This window comes from Pteronotus mesoamericanus, unplaced genomic scaffold (genome assembly GCF_021234165.1).
Source record: "Pteronotus mesoamericanus isolate MK-2021 breed Mesoamerican mustached bat unplaced genomic scaffold, CSHL_Meso_final scaffold_636, whole genome shotgun sequence".
In the NCBI taxonomy this organism is placed as follows: domain Eukaryota; kingdom Metazoa; phylum Chordata; class Mammalia; order Chiroptera; family Mormoopidae; genus Pteronotus; species Pteronotus mesoamericanus.
This window is the reverse complement of record NW_026555324.1, coordinates 1869162-1892590: the sequence shown is the minus strand read 5'-3', so window position 1 is coordinate 1892590 and position 23429 is coordinate 1869162. Positions and strand designations below refer to the sequence as shown.

General features: G+C 40.2%; 1 protein-coding gene across 1 annotated transcript; it reads left to right on the top strand.

The window, feature by feature from the left end:
* Positions 1-11034: 11034 nt before the first annotated feature.
* ZNF699 (zinc finger protein 699) lies at positions 11035-17953 on the top strand. The gene is made up of 4 exons (XM_054562146.1): positions 11035-11292; positions 12305-12431; positions 15841-16024; positions 16378-17953. Exons 1-4 carry the CDS (start codon positions 11083-11085, stop codon positions 17834-17836), a joined length of 1980 nt encoding a protein of 659 aa, XP_054418121.1. The 5' UTR covers positions 11035-11082; the 3' UTR covers positions 17837-17953.
* The last annotated feature ends 5476 nt before the right edge of the window (positions 17954-23429 follow it).

The window sequence follows — 23429 nt, the reverse complement described above, 5'->3', positions numbered from 1 at the left end:
CTAAACTAAGGGCACAAAGGGGGATCTGGGGGCTTTTTTGGAAAGGGGAAGAGGCCGACCCGTCCCTTCCCGAAGCTGCTGCTAGGACCCCTGCGGGCCAAGCTCTACAGAGGGGTCCTCGCCGCGGAGTACCCGTCGGAGGGACGAGGGACTGGACGAGCGCGCGAGCAGTGGCCCGAGTCCTTCGCGTACCCGTACCCCAGAGTCAGGCCAGAGCCCAGAGTAAAGATGGCGGACGCCTTGTGCACGCGCTCACGCAAACGCGCCCACGCACGCTCTGCCTCTGCGGTCAGCGTAGGGGGCCGAGCCTTGGAAGGTTACGCGGGCCCGGGAGGCGCCGCATTTAACCGCACGCGGAGAGGAGGTGGAGTTCCGCGTCAGATTTGGATCGCCTAGAACCACTCCTTCCCCGCCCCTGCCCCGGGGTGGTTTATTTTCCTCCCTAGCCCATGCCTCTTACACGTCTTACATGAAAAGTAATTGCTTTGTAGACTGAGAAATAATATCACTACATAGTTCATCACCAAAAAGGATTTATTGGGGAAAGGGGTGGGGGTGCGTGGGAGAGAAAGTGTTGCAACCTGGTGCATGCAGACTTTGCAAGCCATGTACTGCGCGCGGGAGATGGAGGGGTATTTACACAAGAGAAAAGGAAGTTAAGGGAAGGGGAAATTAGAACTAGGCAACGTCATTATAAGCAGAGTTCTTCCTGTAGGGTTCTTCCAATGACACAGAGTGTGAGAACTTCCAGGAGCCCTAGTTCTTCCCATAGACGGCCCCCCCCCCCCCCCCCCCCCGTGATGCTCCTATAAAGTTCCAGTCGGTCTTTATCACTTTCAAATTTTGCTGCATACTCGAATGCATCTTGCTGTTCTTTGCACCATTGTTGCTCATCTTTCCCCATGAAGATGAGGAATACAGTCGTCACCTAACTGCACTTAACCTTTTCATTCGGTAACATAAATTCTCTTCGTGATTCAGCGTTTCAGTGTAGTTTAGCTTCCTCTCTACTACTCCTCTTAACCTGGGAAGGAAGCTGCAAACTGCAGTTAAAGTGAAAGTGAGCAAGCACTACACAACATCTCAGTCTAGGTTTTTGATAGTATACTAGAGGTGAAGAGGTGGCCCTAAATTTAAATCTGAAATGGCTGCTTCTCACTTGTGAGGCTGAGGGGGAGATTCTTTAGCTATTGGATTTGGAGAGCAACTGGAATGCCCAATGGGTCTCTGATTTTCACTACTTTTTTAAGATAAAAGTACAAGAGTTTGACCATAAATTTCAGATACTAACAGAAAAAGAACACAGCTTATTATAATTTGGGAGAATTCTCAGAAGTAGCCTTGAGTTGGCCAAAGGCTAACTGCAGAGACCTCCCACAGAGGAGATTCAGGGGTGTCATTAGTCACAACATAGAAGGAGACAGATTATTTAAGTCGGCAATGGAGTTTACGGTAAGTCTGAGGAATCTCCTATGTTGGCTTGATAAAAAGAGAGGAAATATTGAATGTCTGTAATTCTCTGGCGTGAGGGACTTGCTTCCCAGCAGTTGTCATTGGCTGGTGAACCTGCAGTCTAATTGTATTGCAATTTATCCTCATAAGATTTATATCTTTATATAGGCAAAGCTTTCCAGAGATAAAGAGATTCTTATTGAGAAGAGGTTATATCAGCTGAACATAAGTCATCTACAGCTAGAATTAACATAGAAGAAGGAGATTGTATATCTGGGAGAGTATGTCACTGGGTTGTCCCACCACATTATTAGTCTTTGAATTTCTATTATTTTAGTTGTATTCTCTCCAATATATCCCTTGACAAAAGCAGGCTGAACTCATTAAAAAAAAAGAAAGAGAGAAAGAAAAGAAAGATGGAAATTCCAAGGAGGGTAACTAAACCTGTGGTCAGGAACCAGATAAGAAAATTAAGGACCATAACCAAAGAAACCGGTTTGCCCTGGAAAGATCCAGGATGGTGCCTGAAACCCCTTCCCAAGTGACTTTTTGACAAACTTTTCTTTATTAGCATATTGAAAAATCACACCCAGAGGTGGAGATTTAACATTAAAATAAGACATGCAATGTATGGCTAGGCATGTTCCCAGAATGTTTGGGAACTGAGCATGCTCCCTAGGAAATCTCAGAGCTCTCTAACAGAGATTTCCACTGTTGAATTTGCCTAATTCTCTCCCAACTCTAAGATTTTCCCAATTCTCCATGACTGGGAAAATAATTTGGCCAAAGAATAAAGTTTCTGGTCTGCTTTACCGAACAGTTTTGTTCTACTGGTTTGAGCAACACTGGGTGGAACAACTGTGATTTGGGTCCCTGACATGTATGGGTTCATGACAATTATGGCTGAGAACCTGTAAGAAATATGAAGGGCATTTAGCGAAGACCCGTATCATCAGAGTACAGGCGTATTGTTTTGCCACATGAAAGTGGAAAGGTATTGGGAATACAGATGTAGAGGAAGCTGAACAGAGACCTCCTACTATGAAGTGTGTTGATTTCAGAAGTAAAAAGCCAGAATAGCATTGGGGTTGGAGCCACAGGAAATATGGGCACCCAGTACAATTTACAGACCTAAGTTTTATACAAAACAATACCTACTTCCATTTTTTTTTTTTTTTTAAAAAGGATAGGAGTTTTGCAGAGGCTGGTACAAATAATATGTAAGTTCTTGGCTATGAAATCTACAATAGGTCAAAATGCCTCTAGTACTCTGACTTTTGATAACTGGCACAATTTGCCCCTATTGTTTTCAAAAACTGATGTTTGATGGCCACTTAATAATAGAGTTATTATATCTTGCTGGTTATTTGTTTTTTTTTAAAGATTTTATTTATTTTTAGACAGAGGGGAAGGGAGGCAGAGAAATATCAATGTGTGGGTTGCCTCTCACACGCCAGCACTGGGGACTCAGCCCGCAAATCAGACATGTGCCCTGACTGGGAATTGAACCTGTGACCCTTTGGTTCACAAGCTGGCACTCAGTCCACTGAGCCACACCAGCCATGGCCCAAGGGTCATTTGTAATACAATAAACCTTTTCATACTTTCTTGGTGTATGTGGCATCATCAGTCTTGACATCCAAACAAAATTTGTGGTATGTGTGTGGTGGTTGTGGGGGTCCACTCAGTGTCTGCAGGGTGTTTTTACTTCTTTCACTACTTTCCAACACTGTTTTTTCTTTGGCAGTGTGGCGCTTGGACCAGGTAGGAAGAGAGGAGAATTCCCTCACAGCATGAGACCATCCAGAGGCTTATGGCACAGAGGCTCCCAATCAGGAAGGGGAGGAGGGAAAGAAACCTTTGGGAGAAAGGGGAATGTGGGAGGGGGCTTACATGTCCAGCTGATGTTGCTCACCAGCTCAGGGAGAGGAACCCATGGGTCAGAGGGCCCTGGGGGACCATAGCAGCTTGGGGTCTTAAAACCACAAGACTCTATTCAATCTTCAACAAATGCTGGATGAGGTTTCACAGGGTATGCAAAGCAGACAGACTCTAAATGGCTTAAAATATGCTTTATTTTTTTTGGCTATTTAAATATAATTGGATGTATAAAAATTTGAATTTGGTGCCAGCAGGCTTTTGGGCTCATGGGTCTTGGCCTGCAGTGAAGAAAGAAACAGCTAGGGGCCAAAACACAGAGTGTATATGTGCCTTTTTAACATAATAGACCTTTACCTCACATTACATCTCATAATACATTCCTGGAGGAGTAAAGATTGAAAAGTTTTAGGAATAATAAAATTTGGAAGAAAATTAGGAAAACATATTTATACTCTACAGTTTGGGAAGACTTTTAAAAGCAAACCAGGAAACCCAGAAACCATTTTTTTTTGTTTTGTATTAAAGAGTTTTTATTTATTTATAAAATTTAAATCATTTTTATTTTTCAATGACAGTTGACATATATTAGTTTCAGGTATACACCCATGATTAGACATTATATAACTTACTGAGTGATTATCCTGATAAATCTAGTAACCATCTGACACCATACATAGTGATTAGGTATTATTGACTATATTCCCTATGCTGTACTTTACATCCCCATGATTATTCTGTAATAACCAATTTGTACTTAATTACTTCACCTTTTTCACCCATCTTCCCCCGCAACTCCATCCCATCTGGTAACCATCAAAATGCTCTCTGTATCCATGATTTTGTCTCTGTTCTTCTTGTTTGCTTAGTTTGTTTTTTTAGATTCATTTGTTGGTAGATACGTGTTTATTGCCATTTTATTATTCATATTTTTAATCTTTTTTCATTTTCTTCTTAAAGAAGACCCTTTAACATTTCAAGTAATACTGGTTTGGTGGCAGTGAACTCCTTTAGCTCCTTCTTGTCTGGGAAACTGTATATGTCCTTCAATTCTAAATGATAGTTTTGCTGGGTAGAATATTCTTGGTTGTAGGTCCCTGCTTTTCATCACTTTGAATATTTCTTTCCCACCCCTTCTGAAACTTCTGCAAAGTTTCTGTTGAGAAATCAGCTGACAGTCTTATGGGAGCTCCCTTGTAGGTATGTAACTGCATTTCTCTTGCTACTTTTAAGATTCTCTCTTTGTCTTTAATGTTTTGCACTTTAATTATGATGTGTCTCAGTGTGGGCCTCTTTGGGTTCATCTTGTTTGATTCTCTGTGCTTCCTGGACTTGTATGTCTATCTCCTTCACCAGGTTAGGGGTTTTCTGTTATTATTTTTTCAAGTAGGTTTTCAATTTATTGCTCTCTCTCTTCTCCTTCTGGCATTTCCATGACATGATTGAGGGTACAGTTGAAATTGTCTTAGAGGCTTCTTACACTATCTTCATTTTTTAATTTTATTTTATTCTTTTTGCTCTTCTGGTTGGGTGTTTTTGCTTCCTTACATTCCAAATCACTGATTTGATTCTTGGCTTCATCTGCTCTATTGTTGATCCCCTGTAAATTATTCTTTATTTCAGTTAGTGTATCCTTCATTTCTGACTTCTTTTTTATGGTTTCCATGTCCTTTTTTATGCTGTTGAAGTTCTAAGTTCAACCACTTTTCCCCAAGTTCATTGAACATCCTTATAATCAGTGTTTTGAATTCTGCATCTAGTAGATTGCTTGTCTCCATTTTGTTTAGTTCTATTTCTGGAGTTTTGTTCTGTTCTTTCATTTGGGATGGGTTTCTTCATCTCCTCATTTTGGCAGCTCCCCTGTGCTTGTTTCTATGTATTAGGTAGAGCTGCTATGTCTCCGCACCTTGATAGAGTGGCTTAATATCATAGCTATCCTACAAGGTCCACTGGTTCAGCCTCTCTGATCACCAAAGCTGGGCACTCCAGTCACACCCACCCCAGCCCCATGTGAGCTGTGTACATCCTCCCGTGTAGTTGAACCTTGATTGCTGTTGGCACATTAATGGGAAGGACTTACCCCCCAGGCCAATAATCTATAAGGACTGGCTGAGACCACCAACTACCATGGAGGATCAGCTGTGCAGGGGTCCACCCCAAAAAGCAAGACTTACTTCAGTGGAACTCTGGTGCCTGCTGAATCTACCCCTTGAGTGTTGCTGTGGAGGTGGTTGGGTGGTGTTTCAGCATGGTCTGAAGCTGTCCACTGGGTGTGCTGGCTCTGGGGCCTCCCTGGAGGTACAGGCCAAGGTCAGTAGCTGCCTGTGTTCTGCCCAGAGTCACCCAGGCTACAAAGCAATCTACAGTTGGCTACTACTTATGCTGGTCTCGGAGGTGCCCAGGAGATGCGAAACTGTGAGCCAAGGCCAGCAGCTGCTAGTGCTGGGCCTGGAGCAAGTTAGCCAGAGGGATGGGGCATGGTGAGGCTAGATGCTGCTTGTTTGAGAGATCTTAAGAAAGTCTGGATGGAGCATGAGCCAAGACAGGCCATTTGTATAGAAAAAGCACTGAAAACAGCTTGGGTGGGCCCGCAAGTTTGGTGGGGTGGGGGATCTCAGGGAATCACCAGGTGGGGCAAACAATGATAGTCCGTTTGATGGAGGCTTAGATATGGTGCTTGCCTGCCATCTCTGTGCATGCGAGATGGGCTAAGAGGGCTAAGAAAAAGAATGATGGCCTCTGTCAGTTCTTTTGTCTGAAAGAAAGCTGCTTCCCCAGATCTCACCCTAATGCCAGACACTTCAGTTCCTCCCCATATGTCCCTGGTACATTTTGAGCTGCTATCTCAGTGATGAAGCTCAGAAAGAGTGAGTCAGAGTATGTCCATGTGTGGGCCCTTTACATGGAAATCCCTGTGCCTCCAGAAGCCCTCTGCCTTACTCAGCCTCAATTCCCATTGATTTTTACAGCCAGAAGTTATGGGGACTTTTCTTCCCAGCACTGAAACCCTGGTCTTGGGCCCTCAGGAGCAACCTCTACAGCAGAGATATCCCCCATGATTTTTATCCATCACATGTGGGTGTGGGACGAGCTTCCTCTGTGTCTCTATCCCTCCTACCATTCTTGACGTGGCTTCTTTTTTAAATGCCTAGTTGTAGGACTTCTGTTCAGCTAGATTTGAGGTGGTTCTGAATGATGGTTGTTCTGTAGTTACAGTTTTGATATGGTTGTGGGAAGATATGAGTACTATGCTTATCTACACTGCCATCTTGATCAGAAGTCAGAAACCATTTTTTGTTTTTAAAGTAGAGACTTAGGATGGACCTGGAGATTATTATGCTAAGTGAAATAAGCTAGTCAGTGAAAGACAAACACCATATGACATCACTTATGTGTGTAATCCAATGAACAAAATAAACTAGTGAACAAAACAGAAACAGAGGTTGGATACGTGGAACAGGCTGACAGCTGTCAGAGGAAAGAGGGGAGGGAGGGACTGGATATAAGAAGGTAAAGGGATTAGCCCCAAATCATATATGTATAACCCATAAACAAGAGAAAATATTGTGGTGACAGCCTGAGGGAGGGAATGGGGGCTGAGTGGAGGTGGGCAAAGGGGGAAAAATGGGAATAACTGTAATAGTGTAAACAATAAAAACAAAGTTAAAAAATAAAAGTGTAGATTTATTGGGTTATATAAAATTAAAGTTTTTATACAGATATAATGTCATAAAGTGAATTAAAGGAGCAAAGTTATCAATGCAATCGATGTATAAACATTTAATAACATTAATCAAAAATTGATGTTTTCATAAATGAGATTTGAAAGGGACTTCATTAACTTAATAAAGACCACAACCTACAGCAAATAGCGTGATAATCATTACTGACCAAGACAAGAATGCTTTTCTTCTTGACTTTATACCATAGTTTGAGAGGCACCGCACAAACAAGGAAAAAAAAAAAGGTCTTACTATTGGGACAAGAAAAATGTATGCACAGAAACTTTTATTTATAGTTTAATAACTATTAATAACTGTTGTTAAATAACGATAGACAAATAGCGGTCTGCAAGGTTTCCAGGTACATGAACTTACATAAATAATTATCAATATCCTTCCTTTACATGAGTATCAATGAAACAATGAAAGGGAACACTAAAGCCCTAATGAAAGGACTGAATAAACTGGGAGATCTCATGGATAAAAGTCCCGTTCTCTGGCTCTTTAGAGCCTGGGTAGGAGGCCCTAACCCTAGCCCCGCCTCTAGCTCTGGTCTACCTCAGCCCCGCCCCTCGACCAGGCCCCACCTCTTTGAATATTCATAATCCCGCCCCACAGGTCTAGTCAACCAAGCCTCACCCCACTGACCTGGTCCCGCCCCACCTCCGTCCAACCCGAGCTCCTGGGCTAATCCTGCCCCAGGAACCAACAGCGTCTCTCCTGGGAGGAAATTTCAGTCTAGGCTGGAAGCGCTGCCGCCCTGCTCACCGGCCCCTCCCGGTCCCTACGCCTCTCCTATCACTATTTCTCGGCTTCTGAGGTCCCGCCCCTTTCGCTGGGCGCGGCGCAACAACCGGAAGCTAGAGTGTACTTTTGCGCGTGCGCGAGCCGTGGGCACGGTCCTCTCGTACTCTCACGCCCGTCTGAGGTCAACTTTCACCTGTGTCCGCAGCCTACCGGGCTTCGGTCCGGCCTGTCCCAGGTCCCCGTGCACTGGAGGCGGAGAGCTCGGCCTTGGGGAGGCCAACGATCTAAAAGTGGCCGCCGCCGGGACCCCGTGCCCGAGGCCTCTCACGCCGCGGCGTTTCCTTGGAGCTCTGGCCCGCGGCGCCCGTGACGGTTGCTCGTCCCAAATTCACTGAATCGGAAACTCTGGGCTGGGTCCAGCAGTCGGAGTGAGAGCAGAGTAGGGTTGGAGAACCACCCTCGTATCTAATTCACCTCCCAAAGCGTCCTTTGCTCTCTTTCCAAAAAGGAAAATCATCCCAGCAATTCGGGTCACGGAGACGAGAGCCTCATCTCGTCCCTACGCTGATCTGTGGATTTCGGCGTGTTTGGTGAGCACGGGCTGACGTTTGTCTGAACTACGTCCCCACCTCTTTCCTCCCGGTGCAACAGATACTATTTAACCTCAGTTTTACCCTGCTGTGGCCATCCGTTTGCTACTTTATATTCAGGTGCATAAAAGTGAATGTCTTTGTAACCCTCTTCACGAATCACAGCTATACATTTTAATCATTTGACTGTAGGTTTTTTTTTTTTTTTGAATGTCACATGTAAAGTGTGATCATCTGCTAGTTTCAGTGTTTTTTCCCTTGTACCTCGTTTTCCGTTTTACTTTAGTCCACTTGCCAGGGCCTCCATCCAGTTCAATGTAGAATAGCATAGAATTGGTGTCTTTGCCTTCTTGATCCCAGAGGGAATTATGCTGCCACTTCACCACTAAATAGGATGTTTACTGTAGGTGTTTGTAGATTTTTTTTCTCCTAAAACATGTTCCCTTCTAGTTCTCGTGGGTTAAATTGTTATCACCAATGGACATTACTATAGGTCAGTCACTAGTTTGTTTCTAAGGGGATAAGTCATATGATCTTTTTCTGTTAAAGTGATGAATTATATTAATCGATGATTCTATTTTCAATCACATTTTATTGTTAGGATGAAATGAACTCGGTTTGTGATTATTCACTTTTTGACTGAACTAATATTATGTTATTTGCACTAATGTGTATGAGATTTTTTTTTTTCTCCCCGAGTTGTACTTTTCTGGTCTTGAAAACACCCGGGAGAACAGTTTTTCTGTCCCTACAATTAAGATTTTTTTCCTTATTTAGTGAGCCTGCCGGTAAAACAGTTTGTTACTTCTGTTTCCTTTGTGGATATGTTTTAAACTGCTTATTTTTTTCTTTAGATACTGGATATAATCAAGTGCTGTATTTTTTTTAGATCATTGCTGGAAAGTTTTACTTCTTTCTCTCGAAGTTCATTCATTACCTGTACATTTTCATATCTATTTCCTTAATTTTTTTTTGTTTTAGCCTCCCTGTAACATCTGTAATTATGATTCATTCATAACTCCTTTTGTCTGTGCTCTGTTGTTCTTAAGGAAAATGGCTATGGGTTTGTCAACTTCATTAGTTTGTAAAGGACTCATTATTAGCTTTTCTGATTCTGTTTATTAGTGTTTTTAAGTATCATTAATTGTGCCGTGTTTTCACTTTTCTTTCTAACCCTTTATGCTGTTCTTTTCCCAACCTTATAAGTCAGTGGTTAGCCCATTGATATTATTTCTTCTCTGGGAATTGATGATACTTATAAGCTTATAAATAAATATACATATATACCACACCAGCTATGGATTTCCAGTATTATCTGAAATAGTTATTTTAATTTTATGCTTCTGTTCTGCCACATGAGTGGTCTTCACCTGCTAAATATAAATATGTGTGCCTGTTCTTATCCCTGTAATGTGCTGTATTTTTATGTAGTATATACCACCACCTGATCTTTTGTTAATTTATTGCCTTTCCACAAAAAATTATGGAGTCCAGGATTTTTCTCTTTTTTTCAGTGATGTATCCTCTGTGACTGCATGTAGCAGGATCAAGGGAAATATTAGCAAAACGAATATGAAATGAAGGACCAGGTGGTAAGGGCCTTAAAGAAGTATCCTTGTACAAGACATAGGTCTTAGTCAAAAGAAGGAGCTCAAAAATAAAACATTTGAATAGAATACTTCACTTGTTTGCTCTGCGTAGTGTGCCCAACAGAGTTCTAGGCCAGATACTGGTAATGTTAGGGAGTAAGGGCCTCACTAACAACTAAGTTGTAAGGTATATGTTCAGAAATATACTCATTGGGCATTTCGATTTTGAAGATAGACCTACATACACACCCTGACAGAACAGTTTTCTAATTGTGTAATATTGAGTGTGTGATTAATTCACTCTAAGTTTTCTCAACTATAAATTAGTTGTAATATATCTGATTTGTAGAGTTTGTATGAAAAATGAATAATTTCTTTGCAGAGGTATGGGCATCTCTTTGCAAAGTCATTCTCACATCATTGTTGCTTAGCGGAAAGTGTTACTAATATAGTAAAGAATATCACAATTTTTATTGGCATTAAAGTATACACGGGATCCACTGCAGTGGAAGAAACAGTTGTGTTTTCATTATTTGAAATTTGTGCAAAACACTGTAGTTATTACTATCAGAGATGACACACATTGCTAATTTAAGTATACTTTTTTGACTGCTTCTGTACAGTGTGGCAGTCTTGTCTGCCTCCTGTGTGTGGATATGAGTTAGCCGATGCTCTTTCTCAAAAACCAGGTTTCAGGAACCCTACAGCCCATGGGCAGAGGGTCCAGTGCTAAAGGGCTGGGCAGTAATGCCTGTTAGCCTGTCAAGGGTTGCAGAAGTAAGAAATATTGGGAACGGAGCACCGAGGACTCTGGTATATAAGCCAGTGCTTTCTTGGATTTGAGACAGGGTGTATATTCTTATACATCCTTAAGGTTGAAGGTATTGCCCAATACTTTTTATGCTTTTCATTGTCATGGGCAAATAGACAGCTGAGCTTTTAGACTTTAGTTAACTTATTTGTAAAAGGGGACTTTTAACCTTTTTTAAAAAAGAACTCGATCAACAAGAACCAGAGCATAGTTTTTTAGCTCTCAATGAGGCAAGACTGCTCCACTTTCTTAAAAGATCAGTGTGTGTGTGCTTGGGTGTCTTGGGCTTATGCATGTGCACGTGCGTGTGTGTGTTGAGGGGAGTGGTCACCATAATGTGCTGCAGCAGCCAGCTCTTAAGTGTGCACATTATGGGGAGACCTAGATTATCAGCTCATCTTTCTCCTGCCTCAGCTGTAGCTTCTCAATACTTTGCCTTTCCTCATGAAGGGAACACGGACGAAGAAAGAAGAGCTTCTGAGTTACAGAAAGACATGACACAGGTAGGTAAGAGCTAATGCTTCTCCAAAAGAATATTCCCATTTCACCAGTTCATTGATCTAATTGTTTAGAGCAGGATCAGCAACACGTTTGTGTGTTGGGCCACATAGTACGTATACTAGGCTTTGAAGGCCAGAGTTTTTGTTGGAACTCAACTCTGTCATTGTAGTGTGAAAGCAGCCATAGACATTGTGTACAATATGTACACGTTTTACTGTGTTCCAATAAAACTTGACTTACACAAACAGGTAGTAGGCTGGATTTGCCATAGTTTGCTGACCCCTGGCCTAGAATATAAGCAAATGTGGACAGCTGGGGGCCTGGGTTGAAAGTTGTGCCTCTGCAGGCTCCTGGGTTTATTTAAAAATGAAAAGCTTCCTTTCCCTCAGTGCATTTTTATTCATTAAAATCTCATCCAGATTTGCCCCAGTGTTTCATGTTGTGCCACTTGCTATAGGGGGAGAGAAGGAAGCAGGTGAAATTGTTTCTGTAACAAGGAATCGTTGGTGTCAGTGTGGAGATTCTCTAAGTCCTTGCTTTGCATTATTGATAGGTTCTGTGACTTTAAGCAGAACAGCAGATAATGAAACTAGTTTCACTCTAGGCTAATCGATATAAACAAGAGTTCTCACAGCATCTCATCAACATTATAGCAAAATGAAGTCATTTGAGGACCTGCTGTAGTTCATTTCTAGAGCATTTTTCTCATTTTTGCTATATGTTCTGGACTGTTCTGGATCATTATAGGACTGGAATTATTTACCATCCAACTGTGGAGCAATAAATTGAGCGTTTTAGAAGCGTTAAGACTAGGGGACAGGATTTGATTCCTCAGAAAGGATGTGGGGAGAAAGATACCTGGCTGAGTCCCAGGGTCAATGATAGGAGGCCATAAAGTCTTTAGAACTTCCTACAAACGGATTCGCAGTTCCCACGCATTTTCAGCATTGTGCATCCTCCCGAACACATGCAGGAGTTGGTACCTTTCTGAACAGAATATGTGGGATGTTTCAGGACGTGGTGGTCTTTGAGGATGTTGCTGTGGACTTTAGCCAGGAGGAGTGGGCTTTGCTGGATCATGCTCAGAGGAGCCTCTACAGAGAGGTGATGCTGGAGAACTTCCAGAACCTGGCCTCACTAGGTAAGAATGGGCAATGTTCTTTTATTTAGTTGTTTAGAAAACAAATCTGACAAATCAACCCTATTCCTTATTCCAGGATTCGGGCTGAGGAATTGGAATACATTGGTAAACAAGACAGAAGTGGCCGCTGACCCCAAGCAACTTACAGTCTGGTGGCTTCACCATGAAAATTAATATCTGTGTTGAACTGACTTTTTATTGTGGTTGAAAACCTCAGGCTTATTAACTGTTGAAAGTGTGGGCATAGACTTCGGGCATCACTTAGGGGCACAGGGTGGTTTGGAACCTTTTGAGAATTTTGCTGACATCAGTGCCATTTACCCAAAGACCATCAGGAACGCACCTAAAGTTAAACAGGCTGGGTCTGTTACTCAGTGCTGTGAGGGAGAGCACAAGACATAGGGAGCTGTGGGGTGTCTTAGTCAGAGGGCGTTAGAAAGTACATACTATAGGATTTGAACTTGGGTTGAGTGATTTGGGGATTGGTCTGTGGAAGCAGGCTGTAATTCTTTCCTAGGCCTTTTGTAACAAAGTACTACAAACTGGGTGACTAAAAACAAAAGAAATGTATTCTTTCACATTTCTGGAGCTAGAAGTCCAAAATCAAGGTGTCAGCAGGGCCACGCTACTCCCGAAGGCTCTGTGGAAAAAACTCCCACCTGCCTCTTCTTGGCTTCTGGTGGTGGCCAGCAATCCTTGGTATTCCTGCCTTGCAGATGCATCGCTCTCATCTCTCCCTCCATCTTTCCACAGACGTCTCCTGTCTCTTAAGACTCTCCCTCTTTATAAGGACACTAGTCATTGGATTTAGGGCTCGCCCTAATCAAGTATGATTTCAGCTTACCTTGATTACATCTGCAATGACCCTATTTCCAAATAAGGCGACATTCTGAGGTTCTAAGTGGATGTGAAATTTTTAAAATAATATATTTATTTTTAGAACAGTTTTAGATTTATAACAAAATGGAATGAAAAGTACAGAGATTTCCGTACACTCCTTTACCCTACGCATGCCCAGCCTCCCCTGCTGTCAACATCCCAGCACAGTGGTACATTTGTTGTAACTGAGGAACCTACGTTGACACATCATTATCGCCCGAAGTCCTTACGTTACGTTAGGCGTCACTCTTGGTGGTGAACCTTCTGTGGTTTGGACAAATATATAATGACATATGCCCACTATTATAATATTATACAGAGTATTTTTACTGTCTTAAAGATTGTCTTCGCCATGCTGATTCATCCCTCTTTCCTTTCTAATCCCTGGCAACTATGGGTCTTTTTACTGTGTCCAGTTTTCTCTTTTTGAGAATGTCATGTAGTTGGACTCATACAATACGTAACCTTTTTACATTGGCTTTGTTCACTTAGTAACATGCATTTATAGTTCTTCTATGTCTTTTTGTGGCTTGATTGCTCATTTCTTTTTAACACTGAATATAATATTCCATTGTCGGATGTACCACAGTCTATTTACCCATTCACCTACAGAGGGGCATCTTTACTGCTTCCAAGTTTCAGCAGTTACGAATAAAGCTGCTAGAAATGTATGTGCAAGTTTTGTGTGGACATGTTTTCAACTCCTTTGGATAAATTCCAAAGAGCATGATTGTCTGATCATATGGGAATTGTATGTTTAATGTTATAAAAAACCTCCAGCTTGTCTTCCAAGGTGGCTGTACCATTTTGCATCCCCATGAGCAATGAATGAGCATTCCTGTTTCTCCACATGCTAACCAGCATTTGGTGTTGTCAATGTTCCAGATATTGGCCATTCTCATAGGTGTGTAGTGGTATCTCATTATTTTAATTTGCATCTCCCTGAGGACCTATGGTGTGCAGCATCTTTTCATATGCTTATTTCCCATTTGTGTATCTTTTTTGGTGAAGTGTCTGTTAAGGTCTTTGGCCCATTTTTTAATCGTTTTTTGTGTTTTAAATTTTGAGTTTTAAGAGTTCTTTGTACATTTTGGATAACAGTTCTTTATCAGATATGTCTTTTGTAAATATTTTCTCCCAGTCTGTGGCTTGTCTTTTTATTCTCTTGACATTGTCTATGGCAGAGCAAAAGTTTTTAATTTTAATGAAGTCCAGCTTATCAATTCTTCCTTTGGTAGATTGTGCCTTTGATGTTGTATGTAGCAAGTCCTTGCCAAACCCTAGGTCATCTAGATTTTTCTTTTGTCATCTTTTAAGAGTTTTGTAGTTTTGCATTTTAAATTTAGGTCTCTAATCAATTTTTTGGTGAAAAGTGTAAGGTCTGTGTCTAGATTTATTTTTTGGATGCTAATGTCTAGTTCCAGTCTTCGTTGAAAAGACTATTTTTTTCTCCATTGTATTACCTTTGCTCCTTTGTGAAGGATTAATTGACTCTGTATGTGGCTCTATTTCTGGACTCTTTATTCTGTTTCATTGATCTATTTGGATGGAATTTTGAGGGACACTGTTCAACCCAGTTGGATTGAACCCAGTTGGGTAAATTGGGGGAAATTCAATTAATGGGGATTTTATAGGTGGCATAGTGACTTTCCTTTTTGTCTGTCCTTCAACTAAATTATGAAGTGGCCTTATTTCATTTTACTATGCTCTCAGAGTAGCCTTGTATAAAATTGGTATTCCGTGAGATTATGTTTAGCAGGAGAACAAAATGTCCTGACTGTAAGTATCAGACCAACTTCTAATAATATTGAGGATTAGCTATGAGTGTCAGACCAATTCTAGACATCAGAGGCTATGTTGCAACTCCGCCCCTCTTTAAAATATTTTTTTTGACAATTTGTTGCAATTAAATTCAAACTTGCCCATCTTTATAGTATCAGAAGACCAAAGTTCTGCCCTAGTCTCACGGAAATGTTTACGGTCCCTGATTGTTTTCCTTCCTGTGATGCGCCCTCTGCATTACAGGGTACCCCCTGCACACACCCTGTCTGATCGTCCAGTGGGAGCCAGAGGAGGGCCTGCAGGAGATGGCGGGAGGGCCTGTCCGGGGGGAGCATTGGGAAGGCAAGAATTCTGGGGGGAGACTGTCCTGGTTGGGGGATATTACATTTGGAAAAATAAAATAAAAGCGAGATGAAAGTGTTTTGTTTGAGAGGCAGATTTTCCACAGATACCATTGATTACTGTTTTAATGTTTTATTAGTCTTCTCACACTTCCCTTGTTTTTGGGAAAGACTTTCCATGTTTCCTCTTTGTAAACTAGTATTTGGACATGTACATTTTATCCAGTTCCTTTTTGCTTTGTTCCCCTCATAATACCCTATTCATGTCACCATCGGTCTCAATCGTCATGGAATTTTTTCTTGGCCGCTTGCTTACCATTTTGACCCTTGTGGTTATCACCAAAGTCTTGACATAGTCACTCTGCCACAAGCCCTTTGCTCATAGGTACGTTTACCTTTTGTTTCAGGTTTTGAGACTCAACTTAAAAGTAATGAATCAGTCACTTCACAAGATATTTATGGAGAAAAAATATCTGATGAACGGGAAATAGTAAGATTCAAAAGAAATGATTCCTGGTCATCCATTTTATACAAAAACTGGGAACACCATCATGCTGATGATAAGAACAAAAACCACGAGAGACATTTGAGGTGAGTGTCATTCATATAAAACAAAGTAGTACCTGAGAAGAGAATCTTAAATTGTCACAAAATTTAAAAAGCATGTTTATGAAACTTGGTCAAAATTGTGATTTCATAAAGAATTTTCACAAGATTTTTCTTCCACAAATGAGACTGAGATCTTCAGTGTTTGACATGTAATTCAGATGTAAGCAAATATGAGAAAAATCCTATAAGTCAGAAATTCAGTGATAAAAATTGGCTATTATAGAGCCCTCTGCAGGAGCTTTCAGCTTGTAACCCGATAGGGCAAAAAAACACATAGATACAGAAAATGGTAAAAGTGTACTTATGACTAATAATGTGCTTTTTATTTTTAAAAGAAGTCATGCGGTGGAGAACATCCATGGGTGTAATGAAGAAATTCAGTGTGGACAGACCTTCAGCCAAATTTCAAATCTTAATATACTCAAGAGAACTACTGAGGTAAAATCGTATGAATGCCATGAATGTAAAAAAGCATTCACGGATCATTTGTCTCTTATGAATCACATCAGCTCTCACACTGGAAGCAAACCCTATCAGTGTAAGGAATGTGGGAAAGCTTTTCATTTTCTTGCTTGTTTCAAGAAGCATATGAAAACCCCCACTGAAGAGAAACCCTATGAATGTAAGGACTGTACCAAAGCCTTCGGTTGTTCTTCATTCTTTAGGGCACATATGAAGATTCACACTGGAAAGACAAACTATGAATGTAAGGAATGTGGAAAAACCTTCAGCTGTTCTTCATCCCTCACGGAACACAAAAGAATTCATAGTGGGGATAAGCCATACGAATGTAAGGAATGTGGGAAGGCCTTTAGTTGCTCCTCCTCACTTTCCAAACACAAAAGAATTCATAGTGGAGATAAGCCATACGAATGTAAGGAATGTGGGAAGGCCTTTAGTTCTTCCTCTCATCTTATAATACATATAAGAATTCATACTGGCGAGAAGCCCTATGAATGTAAAGAGTGTGGAAAGGCCTTCAGTGAGTCCTCAAAGCTCACTGTACATGTCAGAACACACACAGGAGAGAAACCCTATAAATGTAAGGAATGTGGGAAGGCCTACAATTGTCCCTCCTCCCTAAGTATCCATATGAGAAAACACACTGGAGAGAAACCCTATGAGTGTCTGGAATGTGGAAAGGCCTTCTATCTTCTCACTTCCCTTAATACACATGTGAAAAATCAAAGTAGAGAGAAACCCTATGAGTGTAAGGAATGTGGAAAAGCCTTTAGCTGTCCCTCATCCTTTAGGGCGCACGTGAGAGATCACACTGGAAAGATACAATACGAATGCAAGGAATGTGGGAAGGCCTTTAGCCGCTCCTCATCCCTCACAGAACACCTGAGGACGCACAGTGGGGAGAAGCCTTATGAATGTAAGGAATGTGGGAAAGCCTTTATTAGTTCCTCCCACCTTACAGTACATGTCAGAACTCACACTGGAGAGAAACCTTACGAATGTAAGAAATGTGGAAAAGCCTTTATTTATCCTTCAGCTCTTAGGATTCACATGAGGACACACACTGGGGAGAAACCCTATGAATGTAAGGAATGTGGGAAGGCCTTTCGCCATTCTTCATACCTTACTGTACATGCCCGGATGCACACTGGGGAGAAGCCGTTTGAGTGTCTGGAATGTGGGAAAGCCTTCAGCTGTCCCTCATCCTTTCGAAGACATGTAAGAAGCCACACTGGAGAGAAACCCTATGAATGTGAGGAATGTGGGAAAGCCTTTGTTTGTCCTGCCTACTTTCGAAGACATGTGAAAACTCACACTAGAGAAAGCACATAGGTGTACGGAATGGCAACGTCTGCAGGGTATTCCAAATCTCAGGCGGCATGTGAGATCATACACTGCGAGGACACCCTATGACTGCGGGAAAGTGGGACATTGTCGCTCATGTTTTTGAAGACGTTTGAGAACTCACAACTGGGAGAAACCCTTTGTATGTAAACCATGTGGTGATGCCTTCATGATATCACTTATAAGTCAAAATCATAATAAGTGTACAAGAAAATTCACACTGGAAGCAAAGATCAGTGCCCCACCCTTAAAGTGAAGTATTGATGCATTGATTTCTGGTTTTTATTTCCTGATATGAATATTTAAGGTGATAAATTTCCCTCTAATTCTTTTGAGCTCTAATAGGTTGTATTCTGAGGTGCTTTTATTTTGGTTCAGATGCAATTGTTATTTCCATTACGAAGTCTTGGAGTGTGTTTTTCTATATGCAAGCAGGAGCGGTCCTTTTTTATTAGTTTCTGATTAACTCTCACTGCTCTCTAAGTGTGCAGTAATTATGGTATGGACACTTTGGTATTCGTAATTTCTTTTATAATTTGTAATCAACTTTAGAGAGAGATAGGAAGGGGAGGGGGGGAGAGAGAATGAGACATCAATTTGTTGTTCCACTTATTTATGCATTTCTAGGTTGATTCTTATATGTACCCTGACCAGGGATCGAACCTGCAACCTTGGCATATCAGGACAATGCTCTAATCAACTGAGCTACCTAGCCAGTGCCCTCTTTTATAATTTTCTTTTGTAATTGGTAACTTCATTTTGATCTAGTATGGCAGATACTAGAAATTGCCTACTTAATATTTTCCCTCTTTTTTTTTTTTTTTTTTACTAAGAAACTACAATTTTGAAGTTAATCAGTTTTTACTATTCAAATCTTTTGCTGTCTAATAAGTGATTTCAGGAGAAATTAATAGGTGCAAAGGTCTTAAAAGAAGTGTCTAACCTGTTACGTTGTTTTTGTATTTTGTTCTTTGTTCTTGCTCATGGCTGGGAATTGGACCTGATGTTTTCAGAGTAAAAAGAGACCCTGTAACAAGAAAGCTAGAAGTAAAGTTGGGTGGACTGGCTTCTGTGTGTTAATTTGGGCATGTCTAGACCCCATTACCCAGAATCAATTCCTTACTCAGTTCCAGGTTAGAGTTGTCTAAAATCAACATTTTGTATGTGAATTGGAAGGCAGAGGAGAGAATCTCTTATTTTTAGTTTAGTGAGGCCATGAGACAGGGAGACAGATGCATAGTGACTGATGGGCTCTAGTTTCCGGCTCATTTTCCTGATTATTTGCCCCAGCAATTAATATTGGCTCAAACGGAACATTCAGTGCTTGACTTAAGTTACCTTGGAAGCAGCAGTTCCACAGGCATCTCTGTAAGTTTCTCCCTCATGGCCATTCACAGCCTCTTAGGTTTTTGGAAAGTTTTAGCGTTGCTGATATTATAGTCCCTCTGGCACATCAACTGACTACACAGAGTTGGCCCCAGTTTGGAGCAGGACTGCTGTCATGTCCGTAGTCCAGTTCCATTATGCTGCTCTGCTCAAGGAGGAAGTGCATCCATGTAAATTCACAGTGGTCTCAGAACAAGGGGAGCTGTGGACAGTGAGGAAAATTAGGTATAATTGAAATAAGCATCAGATTGGGTGTCATCTCATTTTAGCGGAAGAAGATTTATATTTGACACCTTCAAACAAGGACAATTTTATCACTTTTTTTTTTTTTATCTTGAGAAGATGAAAGTTGTTTGGTTTGTGCTTCAAGTGCATTTACCGAACTTTCTCCTTCCATTGTATTTTCCCTTTATCTGTAAGAGTATAGTTCTGTGCCACATACGGCATTTCAGTCAACAGTGGGTGGCATATTTGATGGTGATCCTGTAAGGTTATAATCGAGTGGAAAAATTTTTATTGCCTGTACGTTCTGTGGTGTTTGCACAGTGATGAAATTGGCTAATGATGCATTTCTCAGAATGTACCCCAGTTGTTGGGTGGTGCAGCACTATGTACTGTACCACTTTCCCTTAATCACTTCTTTATCATTTTATGAAGGCTACACACTACACACTAATGTACATGAAGTGTGCTAATCTGAAGTGTACAGCTTGATGAAATTTCACATAATGTTTACATCCTGATAAACAGAACGCTGCCAGGACTCCTGAAAGTTCATTCGTCTACCTTCTCAATAATTGCTCCACAGAGCAAGCACAATTTTGACTTTTATTACAGTTTATTAAGATTGCTTGTTATTGATTTTTATATAAATGTTAAAATACAATATGTACGGTGATGTGTTTGGCTTCCTTTCTCTACATAATATCTGTTTGCCTTTTAATTGCCCTTTGGCAGATTTAACATATTTCTCTTGGTAAGTGCTTTATATGTGGGAATGAGATTAGTGAATCCAAGGGTAGATTTCATGGTTAGTTTTGGTAGGTATCCCACTTTTCCAAAAAGGTTGATCCCACCTATAATCCTAAAAGCAATACATGAAAATTCCAATTATTCCACATATCTGGTCAATACTTTCTAATTTTAGCCATTCAGCAGAAGATGTGGTAATATCTTGTTTTTGGTTTTAATTTGCATTTACCTGACATGTAATGATGTTGAGTACTTTTTTATGTGCTTGTTGGCTATTTGGATATCTTTTATTAGGGCATCTATTAAAGCATTTCACCACTTTTTTTAAATTTGAAGGGCTTCCTTCTGGTTATTTGCCCTTTATTATATGTATGTGTGTACCTGCATCATTACATACATACATATGCCATGTATTATATATTATATATGTTATAACATGTATATTATATATACGTCTACTGCAGAAAACTTTTCCCAGTCTCGGGCTTGTCTTTTCACTCTCCTCAGTTTGTTAGCTATAAAGGAAATTATTTGTTTTGATTACTGGAAAATCCTTGGCTATACCCGGCTTCAGGCATGGCTGGATCATGGGGCTAAAAACATATTATCTGGATGAATTCTGTTTCAGCGCCTTGGCTGTGCATCTTCCTGCACTAGCTGTTCTCCTTGGCAGGCTATCTCTCTTCTCAGTGGTCCCCAGAAGATTCAAGCTGCTTTCTTTCCAGGTTGAATTCTCAGGGAGAAGAGAGTGATGGTCTTTGGGACAATTCCAATATGATTATGGCAGTTTAATCTGATTGGCTTACTTGGCCATGATTTTCCCCAGGAATGTAATACTCTGATTTGTTTATGACTGGCTTTCATCCTCATCCAGAAACCAGAGTAGAGTCTGCACTTGCCTTCCCTTGTCACCATTTATTTGTATATTAATTTTAGAGTCTCTCATCAATTTTACAAAGAAATCTGAGGCTGTGCTTGGAAATTGCATTGATTTTATAGAATAACCTGAATAAAATTGACATCTTTACAATATTGAGTCTTCCAACTGATGAACATAATATAAGTGTACATTTACCCAGGTCATCTTTAATTTCTTTTAACAGTGTTTTGTAGTTTTAATTGTAGAGGTATTGAAAACCTTTAATTTATTTCTAGATATGTAGTATGTTTTGCTTTGTAAATATTTCTATTTATTTTCTTTTTGAATTTTTCAGGCTAGTACATAGGATTGCAATTTCTTTTTGTACGTTGATCTTTTATCCAGTGACATGTGTAAATTCAATTATTTATTCAAATATTTATGGCTTATTTTGGATTTTCTGTGTATACAATCCTGTCAATACCAATAAAATAAATTCTAAACTTTGTCTTTTCTTTTTCCTGCCTTATTGCTTTGCATCAATGAATAGAAATGAAAGTGAGCATCTTTGATTTGTTTTGCTCTTAGGGGAAAGTGTTTCATATTTCAACATTAAGTACAATAATAGCTGTAAGTTTTTTTAATGGTTCTAGTGGCATCTTTTAGGCAAGCACTAGATATCTTTTCAACCAACCACATCATATGGGCTCCCTGTGTTATGGAAGGAGTGTTAAAAGAAGGAGAAAATCCAGTCAATACAGTATGAGAGACCAAGATTGCTGTATCTTTGAGTGAAAACATATGGCACATTGTTATTATTATATAAGTGTTGATAGTTTGATTTAAACAAAATAAGGGTTATTGAGCGATTAGTCTGTGTCAGGCACTATTTGAAGCACTTTATAGCTGTAATACCTTTATTCTTCACAAAAAAACCTTTGAGATAGAGGCTGTCATTACCCACGTTTTACAGAGGAGGAACATGAGGCAGAGAAACAGCTTGCCGAAGGTCACACAGTGTGTAGGTAGCTAAATCTGCCTGCCTTCAGAATTCACGCTTTTGACAACCACATGTTATTAAAAAGAATAATTTGGGGAAATAATGTCTGTTGCACAGCAGCAAATGCTGACATTCTTTAGCTTCCATATCTAACTCAAAGTACAACTTATGAATAGTACCTTGTAATAGTTAACATTTTAAAACATTTACGCTGTGCCACAGACTCATGAATCCTCTTTTTGTTATATATGTTTCTTTACACAAAAACTTAAACTTTAAACAATTAATTGCAAAACTTAATTTTATGAACTGATTGCTTCTGATTTTCAGATAAACATCTTCCTGCAGTAAGCCTCTCATTTTGTTCTATCTTGTTTTTTCTTTGTTTTCATTTTTTAAATTCTGTAAAAAAAAAAAAAGCCACATAAAATTCACCCTCCCCACAAAGTCCAAGTGTACAGTACAGTGTCAATTGCAACAAGTCACTAGACTCCCTCACCCTGTCCTTTCTGACTGAGACCATACCCAACATCCCCTACCACCCCTCTCTCTCAGCCTCTGCTAACCATCATTCTACCTTCTGATTTGATGGGCTTATCTACCTTAGAGACCTCATATAAGTGGAATCATGCAGTATTTGTCTTTTTGTAACTTGGTTATTTCACTTAGCTTGTTCTCTAGGTTCATCCATGCTGTAGTATATGAAAGCATTTCCTATTTTAAGGCTCAGTAATACTCCATTTGTGTATACACAACAATTTCTTTTCCCATTCATCTGTCAATGGATGCTTAGGTTGTTTCTATCTTTTGGCTGTTGTGAATAATGCTACCATCAACATGGGTGTGCAAATATTTCTTCTTTAAGCCTCAGGTTCCTAACAGCAAATTGGGATTATTTGTACTTACCTTCCAAATAGGGCTGCCAGATTTAGCAGGGGGAAAAAAAATGCCCAAATTGGAATTTCAGACAGACAATGCATTTGGGACATAATTGTGCCAAGAAATTATTCATTTTTTATCTGAAATTTAATTTTAAATGGCTACCCTGTATTTTATCTGGCAACTCTACTTCCAAGGTCATTATGAATATTAGACATAATGTGATAAAAATCTATCAGTCATATGGCAAGTTTACATCAAACACAGTGTCCATTTTTGTAACTATATATTTCCATTTCAAATAAGAATCCAAGGAATTCAAAATTAATTTGCTACTGCTATTGTTATGATCCTGACAAGTTCAAGCTGTGATCCTGAGCACTTCACCTAACTGCTAAGCTTATTGCAAATAATGATCTGGGGGCCAAATCTAGGCTGCCACCTGTTTTTGTAAGTCACATTTTATTGGAAAACAGCCTTGTTCA